The sequence below is a fragment of the Pteropus alecto genome, unplaced genomic scaffold (genome assembly GCF_000325575.1).
Source record: "Pteropus alecto unplaced genomic scaffold, ASM32557v1 scaffold42, whole genome shotgun sequence".
Classification (NCBI taxonomy): Eukaryota; Metazoa; Chordata; class Mammalia; order Chiroptera; family Pteropodidae; genus Pteropus; species Pteropus alecto.
In genome coordinates, this window is record NW_006434825.1 from 5315450 (window position 1) to 5330980 (window position 15531).

The following is a 15531-nucleotide window of genomic DNA, read 5'->3' on the forward strand; positions in this document are numbered from 1 at the left end:
ACAGCATTATTTTCTATAACTTGATTTTACTTGTATGTTACAAATATGAAAAACTGAAATTAAGAAATGCGATAAATATACGACCTGACATTTTACAAAGAAGGTCATAAGTATGTATATATGGTCTTTATTCAAATGTTGTGTTTTGTTCCTTGACACTTTATGAACAAGACTAAAGGTATTACATCTTGACTATTCTCTCACTAACTAAACTTCATCCCCCTCTTTTAATATCTAAAAGTTTCATTCTTTTATGTTTTAAGTATTTCAATATTTTAGAAGAGGTTAATTTGTTTACTTGGGGGACGATTACTTCGTTTGTGGATAGATAAGTATGGATTTTTACCATCCCTATCCACCATAAGCAAGTATGGCAAGATTTTTATTGCACCTTCCAGAAAACATTCAAAGGCCTCCTTTCTCCTCTCTAATTCCTCACATAATCATTACTTTCCAACAAATTGGTCCCTCCAAAAAAACCACACACCAACATTCCACCAAATCACCTCAGCAGCGCCCACTCAGAATTACATATCAATAATTCCAAAAGAACAAACCTGAAATTTCATTATGTACTATTTCTAGTACATAAGTATGATACTCCATTACTTTTGAGCCAGTGAAAGCAAAATTAAAAACCGTTGCTGCTCTCATTCCAATGGGTATTTTATTCACTAAAAATACTTTCTGTGGGCTACATCATACTAATATGTAAATGAATGTAAAAACATAATTACATGTACTCACCAGTTCTTTGAGAACATCAATCAAGACTTCTACATTCCACGTGTGTGCCTGTGCTCCATCACTTTTATCTTTTCCATCACTCCAGATCCCACTGCCAGGAGCAGAGATACTCTGTAGAAGTAAAATTTGAATTAAACCACCCTGACTACTTAATGTGTTCAGTTCTGGTTGGTAGAATAATCATACTATAATTTTATTAATAAAGAGTGGGGGCTTCATTCATGTTGGAAAATAGCTGATTGCTACACTTACCTGTAATGGAATTCCATCTGTTAATCCTGAATGAGTTCGAGCCATCATTCCCAAAACCCTTGCAACCTGGGCAGCTGTGACTTCCCGAACACCAAATTGCATGATTATATTGCGACATTCTTCAATACTGAAACAGAAATTTAACTTCAGAAAAACACTACCACCGTAAATACCAAGGTTAAGAAACAATATAAAAGGGCCCTTGAGTGAAATCCTAGTTTTACTAATATAGGCAGAATAAAATTTCACTTGTTACTTTTATATACCTAGGAATGTAAAAACTACCTACTTAACTGAATGGAAAAAGTTTAAAAGCTCAACGAAGAAAATATAAGCCAAAAATAATATCTTTCATAAAGACAAATGAGATTATCCTCTTTGGTCTTTAGTAGGAATCAAATTACTCTTTAAAATACTAATATTCAAGGTGAATTTGATTATTCTGATATGTACAAAGCCTTGAAAATGCATCCTAATTTTTCACTTTGCATCTTGACAATTAAACAAGAGTTTTATTCCAGTCACAAAAATACACACACAACAAATACACTTTCTAACGTGAGTGGAAATGTGCTTTATAGGAGTTTTAAAAACATTAAGTTATATTTACAGTCAAAGTAAAGTACATTAATGCACTTAATAACGCTCACAAAAATATTAGCAATCCACTATATCACAGTCATTAAGTACTAGCAGCATGGTAAAACAATTTCCTTTGTGCCCCTGGAAGGTGCAACAGGCAGGATATAAAAAAAGAAGAAAAGGAAGGTGGTAGATGATGATGGTACAGTGAGGAAAGTGCAGGTGCGGGCAGGGAGGAAAAAACACCTCCGTCAATACTACTGTCTACCCTATCCCCGACAAAGCTAAAAATACCTATTCTGGCAACTCAGCTAGGAACCTCTGATGCCTAAATTTGAGAAACTGAGGAGGACGAAGAGAGAGAAATTTAGCCACTAGGATATTTATAGCTTCCATGCAAACTAGTATGTGGAAGATTAACTTTAGAAGCAAAATTCCTCAGAGGAAAAGATAGCAACACATTATGGAATCTTGGGAACTTACTTTAAAGAATTACATTGTGCTTAACACAAGGGTAATCAGCATTTAATACATCTTGCTACCAACCTTGCACAAAAGCCATAGCCTACTTCTTGCATAAAATCAGCCAAAGAGCTCTCCATCATGGTTTTAGCTACCCCTCCAGAATCAGGCAGGATCCTGTCCATTAGAATGTCCCGTTTTTCAGGGTATAAAAGTGGTGCAAGCACCACAGGACAGCGTTCCTGGGGAAAATCTGAAGAAGGAAAAAAATGATTATAAGTGCTATACTGATTTAAAACCATCTTCTTTTACTGTAAACACCCCTCGAACCTTGCTCCACAAGTTCATACTCAAAGCAAAGTTTATTCAGTTTTTCCACTCCAGCTAGCCCAAGTTATGACTTCAACATCAATTCCAAAATTTGAATGTTTTTATATCACAGAAATTGCTCAAGTATATTTCTGACTTTGTATATTGGGATTCCGGTATCTACTGACCAATTCATACCCTAAATATTACTTTAAATTTTCACAATAGGGCTATCCATTCCAATACGAGGATGGCATCAGAAAACAAACAATTCACAGTCTATTTCAGTGACAAGTGGAAAACTTCCTATCACTGAGAACATTAAAATTAAACAAAAATAACAGTGAAAATGAATAGAGGCAGTTCACTATCAAAGAATTATTTTAAAAAGACTACTTCTCTCTCTAAAAGAAGGGTCAGAGGAAAGAAGAATGGCAACACAAACAGGAGTTATCCTAGAATAACCATGCCAGCAGCCAAGGAGTTAAAGTGGGCATATCAAAAGTGACTAATTTTTTAAACTGAAAATCAGAGCATGCCACAATAATGTGGTCTCTGTCTCCCTAAGGGGGATAAAAGACTACATGAAAATATGCTACATCTTAAAATTGAGATTGTATTTAACAAGATTATGCATTTTATACCTTTTCAATGATGAGGTTTTCATCACTTTACATTATACTTTTTCTTAAAGATTATCAACTTAGGAACAGAAAGGCAAATCACTATCTTCACTTATATTCCAAACTCTTTGTTGTATTTGTGTTCACTCAAAGAAATCACCTTTTGTAGGCTACAGACATTCCTTTTTATTTTATTAGTTTCAAGTACACAGTACATTGGTTAGATGGTTAGACATTTATATAGTTTATAAAAAGATCCTCCTAATTGTTCTTTCTCTCCTCTGGCTCTCCACCTAGCCCATTACATTAATACTGACTGCATTCCCTATGCTATGTTCACCATCCCTGTGACCATCTATCAACTACTAATTTGTACTTCTTTCACCCTTCATTCCATTCTTCCAGCCCCCCAAATCCCCTCCCCTCTGGCCATCAGCAGATTGTCTTCTGTATTTGTGAGTCTGTTTTTTATTAGTTTGTTCTTTTTGTTTCTTAGATTTCACATATAAGTGAAATCATATAGACACTCCTTTACCTCTGCGCAGCGTCTTAAGGAAAGCGTCTATCTGCTCCTGTCCAACTCCAAAGGCTCCCTTCTGCCCAAAAAGGAGATGGGAGAGGAGGAGGTGTAGGACCTCTATGGCTATATCTTGGAAGCCACCTTCTTGATTTCCACTGACGTCTGCGTCAATGTAAGAACGCAGAAGATCTGGAAGCTTCTGTTTGATAAACTGGGCAGCTAGAAGTCAGATAAGCCAAAAACCACAAGTTATTTTTTGCACAATAGGTAAAAAGTCACATACCATCAAAATATAGATGACATCGTTCTCGTTCACCAACTCACCCTTTGCCCCCTAAAGTTTTCACAGCTCAAAGAGGTAGGTATAAAACAAGGGACCAATTTCCAGGGGTTGGGGCAGAGGGAAACAGAGTGTTGTTTTATGGGGTAGAGTATCTCGGATTTACAAGATAAAGAAATCCCAGACATGTGAACATAGTTAACACTAGTGAACGGTATGATACATTTAAAAATGGTTATGAAGGTAAATTTTATACTACATGTCTTTGTCATACATACGAGACCCAAAAACTGATCTTAGATTATCTATATTTTCTAAATCTAAAACTATGGAGTTTTAAGATTCAAAAAATCCATGGACTTTAAAGAATCTATAGGATCTTCAGGGGAAAATGAACTTACCAAAACCTCTGAGATCTGAGCTGGAAGAATTCAAGAGGGCAAGGCCAAAAATTACCTGAAATAAGGACGGGTTAGATTGATCAAAAGAGTCAAACAGCTATTTTTAATTTTAATTTTGCCTGTATCTCTCTTCTGTTAAATCACTTACCTCTTGTACTTTGCTTAACTTGAGAACTTTACTCAGCTGGGCAAATAAGTGGGGTGCAGGCTTTAAACTCTGAAACGAACCAAACTTTATTTTAAAACAGGAAGAAATTAAAATGTTCAGAAAGTTTACAAAAGCATCTGTTCACTCAATTAGTGACAATTCTGTACTACTACTAAAAACAACACACCATGTCCTAAAGCTGTGGCCTAACAAGCTTAAACCTTCACATGCTTGTAGTTTAGGTCAGACTCTATCATCAAACTAACTTGATTTTGTTAGAAAGCTATAAAAAAAAATATATAACTACTTGAAATTTTAAAATTAAAACATGACATTATGAGATCAAGGTTTAAAGCATTTTTAGAAAGCCTAATAAGAAAGAAGGAAGGGAGGGAGGGGAGGAGAGGGGAGGGGAGAAGTGAAGGAAGGGAAGGAAGGAAAAAAGACAGCCAGCCAGCCAGCCAAATAAGAGATCACATTCTTAGGACTACTAAAGATAAAAGCAATACCAACCTTCTGATAGTGCAATGGATTATCAATGGCATAGGACAGCGTGGAGATAAAATTTGGCTTTGTAATCAGCGACGCACACTCCTGAATCAGAAACTGAGTCTTTAAAAATAAAAATGAACTTTCATTAGTACTAACACAGTCATTAGCAAAAATAGAAAGAGGTGCTGAGAATATTAAAGTGTAATCCAACATTATATAGTTTCTACATTATCAAAAGCAGCTCTTTAAAAATCCCATTTAAAGTACTTAGTCTATTAGCAACAAGTTTAAACCAAACCAAAACCACTACAGCAGGGGTCCCAGTACAGGACTGTGGCCTATTAGGAACTGGGCCACACAGCAGGAGATAAGTGGCCAGCAAGCCAGCGAAGCTTCATCCCTATTTTCAGCAGCTCCCCAGTGCTAGCTAGCATCACCACCTCGGCTCCATCTCAGATCATCAGCCATTAGATTCTCATAGGAGCACTGGTCCCTGGTGCCAAAAAGGTTGAGGATCACTGCTCTACAGAACAGAGTCCACTGACAAGATAACTATAAGGAATAACATGACGAACTGTTACCAGATTGAGAATTAATCCACAGAAACTCAATCTAAGACGAGAGATCTCCCCTTTGCCTCACTTACTTGTTAAGCAGAATTCCTCCACATTTCTGCTTCCTTGAGGCAGGTCTGAATCCCAGCTCTCTAAGCCTGAACTAGGTAGATAGCTGTAATGGTCTGGAGCCATGCAGAAAGGAAGGCCAAAAAAAGGGGGAGAGTCCAGATACCTTTTGGCCATTCTGCTAAGAACATTTCTGGATGCTATCTGTATATGTTGTTTGCTAGATACACTATGCCTAAAATGTAATTAATTAGATCTAAGTGAACATAAACTCAGAAAGCCCCAAATACCTGATGAAAATCTTTGCCACTGCTTTTACCATCGCCACTGAAATCCACATGCGAAAATAGGCAGCGTAATAAATGCCTGTCTGCCTCAGGACCGTGCCGATTCACAATCTAAAAAAAACCAAAAATGAGAGTTTGTACTCAACATTAAGGGAGTTTTTTTTTTTTTAAATCAAGCTCTAGGGCAAATTTTCTAGATCCTTAAGTTACATTAATAGTTCACTTTGAAATAAGAGTTATAGAAATTACTGAAATGGGGGTACCAATATTTTATAATTAAGTACTTCTAAAATGTTTCCTTCAGTTGCTATCATGGAAGTGCTGAAGAAAAAAACTACCAGTAAATAGGCCACATAACTGTGCTATGGTCAACATCTACACTAAAAACAGCAACTAGCATAAATGACATGTAGTAATAATACTTTTTAAGTTGCAATGTAACAATTTTACAACAAATAAGACTTATTTATAACAGCATCACTATTTCTATGCATTATTCTTACCCTAAAAATGTAACCTGAAATCTAACACAACTGTGACTCTTTATCATAGTCTATAAGGCAAGGCCCTAAAGGAACTGGTCTGACTTCAGTACTTAGATGCTGCCCCTGAGCTCCATTAGTTTCTCACTGTGCTTCCAATTTACCCATGTTTGTACTTGCTACTCCCTCTAACTGGAAAGCTCCAGATATCTACACATTTGTTCTTTCACTTCTTTTAGTTTTCTACTCTAAAGTCATCTCGTCAATGAGGCCTTTCATAACTAGCCTCCCTAAAATATCAACATGATCCCTTATCCTGCTTTACCATTCTCCATAGTACTTAACACCACCTGATCATGTTTATTTTCTCTGTTCTTCACTAGACTTCTAAGTTGCATATGAAAACAGGGATTTGTGCAGTTGCGTTCACTTCTTTACATCCTGTCTAGAAAACAGGGTAGCAGTTTGTACAGAATAATCATTTACTTATTAAATGCTACATTAATATGGTGTAATAAATATTTAACTATTTAATAAAGTTACATAGTTTAGCCCAAATACTTTGGGCTAAATATGATACTAAGCTTCCTTGGTTTAATCTTCAACAACCTTGCCAAAAATGACTCCCATTTTATAGATGAAGAGGTGGACACTTAAACCAGACTCTATGAGCCTAAAATCCAATTGTCTGTGAACTGAGGAATCTGGATTCACAGTCCAACTCCAAAGTCTATGTATGCTCTTTCCATTGCATCATGGCAACTATGTGACAGCTGGCTAAGTTAACTTATTTCAGTTTTCCCCATCCATAAAATGTTAAATAAAATGTTAAATAAAACCAATTCCTACATTGTCACACAGACATCTTAAAGTTAAAATCTACATAATCAGGTAAGAACCTCTGCAACCCTAAAGATTACTGTGAACCTAATGTGTTGATTTTTGTGAGTTTTTATCATTCCTTAAATTTTTAGACAGAGATTATATTTCCTATTCCCTGGAATACTAAAGACATCTTAAAGAGTCAATTCAAATTAAAAACAGAATTACTTATGCTCCAACCAACTAGACTTCACCCTCAAGAGCAAAAGTAGCTGGCTTAACATATATTTGAGTATATTCTAGACACCACTCAAGACATAAGCAAATACAGCAGTAGAGGAGGCCAATGGGGTTCCACAGATCTCATAAAGTACATTTTCGTGGGAGAAGAAAAGTACAGGCCAAGAATTTCTGATATATTAACTGTTGTCTGGAGAAAATAAAGTAGGGGTGTGTGTGTGTACTGATGAGAGAGATGTGGTACCTCAGAGAGATCTTCCCTAAAGACGTAATATGTAAGCTGAGATTTAAAATATCGAGGCAACAACTACAGATAGAACTGGAGGAACAGCATTTGAGGAAGAATGACAGAGGGAATCAGGATACCAGATCATGGTTAATGAACGTACTGATTTAACTGGTACTGTTAAACCAACCTAAAGAATGGAACACATTCCATTAGTCTGTCAATGGCCAAAAAAAAATTTTTCATTTTAAATAGGATCAGTGACATTTTACAAATATCTTATCCTTTACATTTATTTCTATAGTATTTTATAATTTTACAATTGCCTTTATAGGCTCTCAGTATTCACCACAACCCTAATACATAGTGATAAATAATACCAGGTTATTTTAAATTAAGGTTTTTTGGTGTTTTGTTTTGTTTTGAAAACAAGGTTGCAGTCATTAAAGACAAATGCCACACACAATTTGCTGGCTGGTGGTAGGATCCAAAAGTGTATTCTATGGCTACTAGGTGAATGGAATATTCCTTCTGTGACATCACGCTATTCCCATTCATTAAGAACTGTTTTTTCTTCTAAAAATTAAAATGGCATTTTAAGAACATGATCATGGATTGCAAAGATGCTGAAATAAGATTTTATAGATCTCATAAGATTAATAAGCCCTATACATTGTTACTTAAAATTCATACCATTCCACTCACTGAGCAGGGGAGACCAATAAAATAATTCAAAGCCTTACAATCTGATAGTAAAATCTTTAGGCTATTAAAAATAAAGTATGTCAAAGGCATTCTACAGTACTTCTATAATGATCTGATTTAAAAATGAGCAAAAATCCAGTCAGCGTGGGACCTATTTGAAAAAAAACTATAAAATAAACAGAGCAAAGAAACAAACAAAACAGGTTAAGAACATACATTTGAAAGAACTTACCCAAATAAGCAAACAGAAGAGTTCAGACAAATAGTATTCCATACCCTCAAAATAATTATAAAACTGTTTTGTTTTTTAAGGGGAAAAGTCTTCAAAAAGGTATAACACTGGTTCAAAGACAAGATAACAGAAGAAAATGAAAGCAATCTTGCAGTGCTTAGGAAAGAAACATAAGGCAACAATCTTATAGAGACTATAAACACCTAATAATCAATATACCTCAATCCACAAGAAATGAAAAACATTTAAAAAAAACAACAAAAATATCCCTGAAATAAAGACTTGAATTGGAAGATTGAAAGTTATGCTGTAGCTCAAGGCTGATGCAGAATAATCAATACTACAACATACACATGAGGTTAATAAACTCTAATTAAAGGAAAATTCATAGGGATACTGAGGTTAGGAGTAGATGCAGGCAGGCAGAAGTTAGCTTATCTGCACCAAAAGACATTCCTTCCTTCTATTAATGTAACTGTCCCCCTTTCCTTTCCCATAAATACCCCTTACCTTTGTTTCCTAATCAGAACACTATGTGGGTTTCTGCCTCAATCAGTACTTCCCTAATAGCCCTTCTTTTCTGATGAACAAATGATTACCTCTTTCTTAGACCTTTATTTTTAGGTTAACAGAACAAATGAACTTAAGCACTGTAATTCATCAGAGTAGCATCAAATGCAATAAACTCCTTATGCATACACAGCAGATACTTCAAAGTACCACAGAAAGAGTACTATGTGAAGTGAAAAAAAATCACATAGGTTCTAGATAATTCTAAGACTTGAGCTTTTCCATTAGAAAGCAGAGCAGAAGAGTTGCCCAAGCTTGAATTTCTAGGTTTCTATCCTACAAATATACTGACACATACATGCAAGAAACCACCTTATAACAGTATTGTCAATAGAAAAAAAAAAAAAAACCCAAACTTATATAACCTAAATGTCCATCAATAGTAAATTATGATTCATCCATACAATGGTTTACTATGCATCCTTAAAAGAATGAAGAAATGTTTCATGCATGGATAAGGAATGATTTCCAAGACAGACTGGTAAAAAAAAAAAAAAAATCAAGATGCAGAACAGTATACATCATACGCCACGATAAAAAACTTCTAAATATTTCCTTGTTTTCTATATGCAGATCTTTAAAGAACAGTTATGAAATAGCTAACATTGGTTGCCTGTGGGTAGGAAAAATGCACAGCTGGGATTAATCAGGTTAATATATTATCTATTTTAAAAATAAAATTAAACCACAACTCTTAAGCACACACATATTCCCCTCAAAATAGGTTCCTATACAAGCCTTCACAATTCTTAGGTTTAGCTCAAATAATTATTTAGCTCAAATTACAATAATTAGGCATCTATTTCATTTACAGGTTTGTACTTGTGTACTACCTACCTTATATAATAACTCTAATTTATACTGTAAAGGTTGGAGAACCAGCCATATTTTTTTTAAATTTATAAACAGGAACTGTTAGATGTCCTACTTAACTTCATTTAATCCTAACAAGATGTCAAATTTTATTATTTTTATTCTTATTTTGCAGATGAGGAAAATAAGGTTCAAAGAAGTTACTCAGGGTCTATGGCCAAGCTATCCTGAACAAGCCTGATCCCATCTGATTCCGGAAGCTAAGCAGGGTCTGGCCTGGTTAGTACTTGGATGAGAGACCACCTAGGAAGACTAGGCGCTGTAGGCATAAAAAATAAAAAAATAAGGCATTGTAAACTGACAAAGTCCTTGCGATCTGTGAGGTCAACCAAGGGTTGCCTCATCTAAAAAACAAAAATTAAAAAAAAAGTTACTCAGGTCACACAGCTAATAAGTTATAATAATTTAACAATATATACAATTCTGATACTCCATTTGATTTTAAAATAGAAAAGGGGTAAAATCACCTGTAGTATACTATTTAACTGCTGACTTTCATAAAGATTGAATAAAATGCTCTACAAGTCAAAAACCACTCGAGAACAATAGTTTTAAAAGACTAAGGGGTGGGGAGCAAAGAATTTGAGTGGACATTTCCTCAAAGATACATAAATAAGCACATGAAAAGATGCTCAAAATTATTATCTATAAATCAAAACCACAATGATACCAGTTTCACACTCACTAGAATGGCTAAAAGCAAAAAGACATGTACTAATGAGTGAGTGAGGATAAGGAAAAATTGGAATCCTCACACACTGCAGGTGGGAATGAAAAGTGATGCAGTGATGCAGTTCCTCAGAAAGTTACAACCCAAACTGAAAACAAACATCCACCCAAAAACTTGTAAACGAATAGCTAAAAAGTGGAAACAAACCTAAACATCCCATTGATGGATAAAATGTGGAATTCCCACACAATGGACTATTATTCAGCCACAAAAAGGAAGGAAGCACTAACACATGCTCCAACACAGATAAACCTTGAAAACATGCTAAATGAAAGACAGGACAAAAGGCCACATATGATTCCACTTATATAAAATGTCCAAATCTGTGAAAGTAGAAAGTAAATTAGTAGTTGCCAGGGGCTGGAGAGAAACAGCAACTGCTGATGGACTGAGGTGTTTCTTTTTCAGGGTGATGAAAGCATTCTGAAGTTAGATGATGATGGCTGAACTATGTCAATCTACTAGAAACCACTGAACTTTACATTTTAAAATGGAGAGTTTTAGTTTGTGAAATATAGATCAATTTTTTTAAAAAACAGAAAATAAATGGGACTAGATTGAAACAAATCAGATCATATTCAATAATTTTTATAGAAAAAATCTGTGAATTCTTAAAAAAAAGAAGATGGAATAAGATTTTATATATTAAGCTAAAGAGAAATCACTTGAAATTAAGGAGCAAAAGTTAGATACTTTTCATGCAACATACCAACATAAATTTCCAACTCTCTCTCCACCACACACTCATTCCTTTAGTAGTATTTGTTTACTCACATGCTGTATTTCCTGCTGGCTGGCTCGGTAGTTTTTCTTGGTTAAATTGTCCACCAGGTAGCTGATTTGAGACAAGGCCAGCGAGAGCGAGTCAAGATTCATTGCTGGTTGGGGCGGAAGCAGGCGGCCGAGCCCGGCGCAAAATCACCATTATTCCCCTTTAGTCACCTCAGAGGCAGGTTAATGCTTTCTTTGTAATTAGCCTATATCTGGTGTCTATACAGTGTCTTCAGTTCTTCTTTACCAGGGGTCTTACTCTGTTCTGAAACATGGCACCTGTTTTTAAAAAAAAAAAATGTTCAATTTTTAAATTAGTTAAATTTTTATTATGGAAAAATGGTTAATAACCTTCGCCTCTCCATCTTGGTACATACAATACCTTAGTGGACTAGGAAAAAAAAAGAACTAAGATGTCTTGACAGCTATTGATTTTTAAAATGCCAAGTTTTAAAATTAGAGACAGAATAAGAAAATATCTCCCTCCAAAAAAGTTATATTTTAGCAAGACAACCTACAATATTTGGCATTCTTATTTTTTGATTTCAAAATTATAAATTTATACTAAACCCTATTAGAAGGAGCAGGAAACTACTTAACTAAAATTAGGGTTTGTGGAAAAAACTCACCTGACATTTTCAATCCTTCTTCCCACACTATCTACAATCTATTTACAAGATCCCATTTATTCACTTTACTCCTATGTACAGTCTCAAAATCAGATAGTTTGATCTTAAAATTATACCTTAGGATATATGTTTTAGGTTATTTCAATGGCTGACTTGAAAGGGATCCAAGATCCAAATTCCTTCCTACATTGTTGAAACATCTAGAAAGGGAAGCCCAAAGCAGCAATATAGCTAAAATAACAAGATGTTTATCAGTTTAATTCTAACCACCTGGGAATCAGGAAATATTCTGAATTACCAAAACAAACCAACCCAACACACAGGTTTTTTTCTCAAGAATTCACCAAGTATCATCGCTGAAACACAAGGATTTCTGAATGCAAGAAACTGAGCTTATCCACAGCTTCGCCTTCTATGAGATCTGCTCATAATTTTATTACAATCAGAACTCACCATGTAACATAGAAAATTTATGAAGATTAAAAGCCCCTTGGTGAGGGCACTTAAATCTTTAACAATTTCTTAACAGAGAAAGACTACATTGTTTTGTTTTGTTTATACAAAGCAAAGGATCTACCTATGCTCTCTCCACATTCTCCTAAAAAAAAAGTACGACTAACATATGAAAAGTTTAATTGTGCTTATATCTATGCATTACATGTAACTAAACTTTCCTGCTATAAATTCTAAGAGAAAGTTGTATCCTTCATGTTATGGTGGTAGAATATTTTCTGCACCAGACTAGCAAACACTCAAGTTTGAGGACACGCCATAATGAGAATATACACAAACAGGGGACTAAATGTCATTTAAAGGTATCTCTGAGTCGGAACATGAAGTATGGAAGCTTTCTCTTTTCACCTTGTTCAGCTTTTAAAGTTGTTTTCCCTGAAGTATGCATATCTTTTATTTTCTACCTTTACTTTTTAAACAAAAGTTTATAAAGTGGAAAAAAAACACAACAAAACACAGGAATAGCAGAGTAGGTTTAGAATAAGTAAATTATTTGATACTTTGGTAGAATATTAGCCAAACAACCAAGAGGAAAAATGAATGTAGCTACATATATAAAGCATTCGTTGTTTCAGGAAATTTCCACATCCAAGCTAAACTAGGCAGCTGGTACATAAGCTGTTTCCAGAAAATGCCCAAGAAACCACAACCTCTTCCTAAAATCAAACCAAGAACTCAAATCAAGAAAGTTGTTGGCTAAGATGCCTTCAGGTATAAAAGCATCATTAAAATTTTGCAGCTAACAAGGTCAAAACAGAACCCCTTTATTTAAAATCTAAAATGCCCATTTTTAGTGCCAAATATAATTCACAGCATTTTAAATTTTTGCAAGTTGTGTTCAGCTAAAATTATATTTATTCAATGCATGTTATGTACATAAAAAGTAGTTATTTTATAATTATATACATACAATAATTATTATACATAATAATAAAAAAGGCAATGGATTTCAAGGTAAGAGTTTGGAAGACAAAAGTTTCTCTTTTCTCAGAATTTATATCAAAAATGCTAACACAAAGGAACAACAGAATAACTTCACCATGAAGTAGATGCTATGATAAACTATTTTAATTATTATTTTACCTATGGTACAGCACAAATACAGCAAGACAAGTGCTGAATAACCTACCAAGAAACAATTCCTCAAATACAACTGAGATCATCACACTTCAAATATATCACCTCTTGATAAGAGCCCCATGGCAAGGTACAACCAGTTAGTCCACATTAACATCTAAAGACTACTATAGATAAAAATACTAGCGTAATACAAATTTCAACAAGCCAATCTTTATTATCTCAATTTAACATATTAAACTAATAACCAATTTTAAGCCATCACCTTATTAGATTAGCAGGGTGACAATTTATTAACCAAACCAGTTGTGAAAGTAAAAGGAGTACCATAAATAATGTACTCCAAAACAAGTGGAAACCAGTACAATGTGATCATCCTGAATACCCGAAGCCTTTGACAAAATTGATCACTCTCTCTGAGATATAGACTTCTGTTACTTTGTTTTTCAAATGCCACTTCACTGGTCTCTTCTCGTCTCTTTTACTGGCTCTTCCTCTTTTGACCTCACAGTACTGGCATTCTTGGACTTCTTTTCTTCTCTATATTTATTTTCCTGGTAATCTTCAGTCTTACAGCTTTAAAAACCATCTTTACCCATAATTCTCAAAGTTCTATATCTCCAGCCCAAACCTCTCTAGTGGTGCCAAAATTTTATTATATTTCCTACTTGACATCTCAAACATATCATGTCCAAAAAATGAGCTCCTGATCTTCCCATACAAAGTCTTCACCAACTCAACTGATGCCAACTCCATAAAGTTACATAGGCCAAAATCTTGTAAATCTTCCCACTCCCCATAATCAATCAGTCCAGAAATCCTTTCAGCTCTTATTTATAAAATATATCCACAATCCAATCATTTCTCACCACTTCCACAGCTATGATAACCAAGGACCATCCTCACTCACTTGGATAAATATGTTAACCTGTCTTCTGCTTCCACTCTTACTCCCGCCAGTCTATTCTCAATACAACAGCCAGAGAAATATACTTTTCAAATATAAAAAACTCAAACATAGATCATCCTGTGCTCAAAACCCTCCAATGACTCAGAATGGAAGCCTGAGCCAATGAACAAACACAGTTATAAAGAATTTAGCCTCTGGAACTCTTCTGGCTTCCTCTTCTACTTTTCTCCCTAGCCAGTTCTCTCTAGCCACCAATGGCCTCCTTACTTCTTGAGCATACTCCCAACCTTCCAACCTCTACATCAGCTGAATCCTCTGCCTGGAATGGTCTTCCTCCAGATACCAACATGGCTGGCTATCTCACTTCAAGTCTTCACATAAATGTCACCTTCTCAGTGAGGATCACCATGACCTCAAAATTGCAACCTTCACTCACCACCCCCATTTCTGCCATATCACATCACCTAACGCGTGTAACATACTTATATCTGGCTTTTAAAATAAGTATTAACTTCGTATTAAAATCTTAAAGAATAGTTCAAAACAGGCCTATCTTCATTATTAAAAGCATATATGCATTCTTCTTCCAAAATCCCAGAGGATTTATCATCATGACCTGGGATTTCAACAGTGAAAACAGCTAACGGCAGCAATTCTGCAATAAAAATGTTAAATTCTTTCAAGCAGTTACTGTACTACTGTTTTCCCCCAGCATTTCTCAATTTAACAATCACATATAGTATAAATTAAAGGGCACTGACATTTGACAGCAATATATAAGATGACTATAACATGAACAGTAGTAATTAAAAATTTACCAAATATATAACTGTAATAAAAAGAAAAATGGCAATTGAAGACAACAAAGATTGTACAAGGATGTTCTCGGTATTTTTCCTAACATTAAAATTTTAGGGACAGTCTGAATACCCATCAGTGGAAGGAATATCTATATATATGCAATGGAATCCCACTCAACATACAACCAGCCATTTAAAATGTAGTTTTGCCATAAACATCCACTA

The 15531-nt window shown here is 34.8% G+C and overlaps 1 protein-coding gene and 1 pseudogene across 7 annotated transcripts in view; one reads left to right on the forward strand and one right to left on the reverse strand.

Moving 5' to 3' along the window:
* The window catches only part of CNOT1 (CCR4-NOT transcription complex subunit 1), an 81696-nt gene that overhangs the window by 49273 nt on the left and 16892 nt on the right, over positions 1-15531 (reverse strand). For all 7 annotated transcript variants that reach the window (XM_006909722.3, XM_006909720.3, XM_006909716.3 and 4 more), the window contains 9 exons: positions 11381-11656; positions 5730-5837; positions 4838-4936; positions 4325-4393; positions 4177-4231; positions 3511-3714; positions 2128-2296; positions 1000-1126; positions 748-858 (listed from right to left, as the gene is read on the reverse strand). In XM_006909722.3, the coding sequence (XP_006909784.1) occupies positions 748-858; positions 1000-1126; positions 2128-2296; positions 3511-3714; positions 4177-4231; positions 4325-4393; positions 4838-4936; positions 5730-5837; positions 11381-11482 (1044 nt within the window). In that variant the 5' untranslated portion in view covers positions 11483-11656. The remainder of the gene's footprint in view (positions 1-747; positions 859-999; positions 1127-2127; positions 2297-3510; positions 3715-4176; positions 4232-4324; positions 4394-4837; positions 4937-5729; positions 5838-11380; positions 11657-15531) is intronic.
* Positions 10026-10144, forward strand: LOC112478242 (annotated as a pseudogene).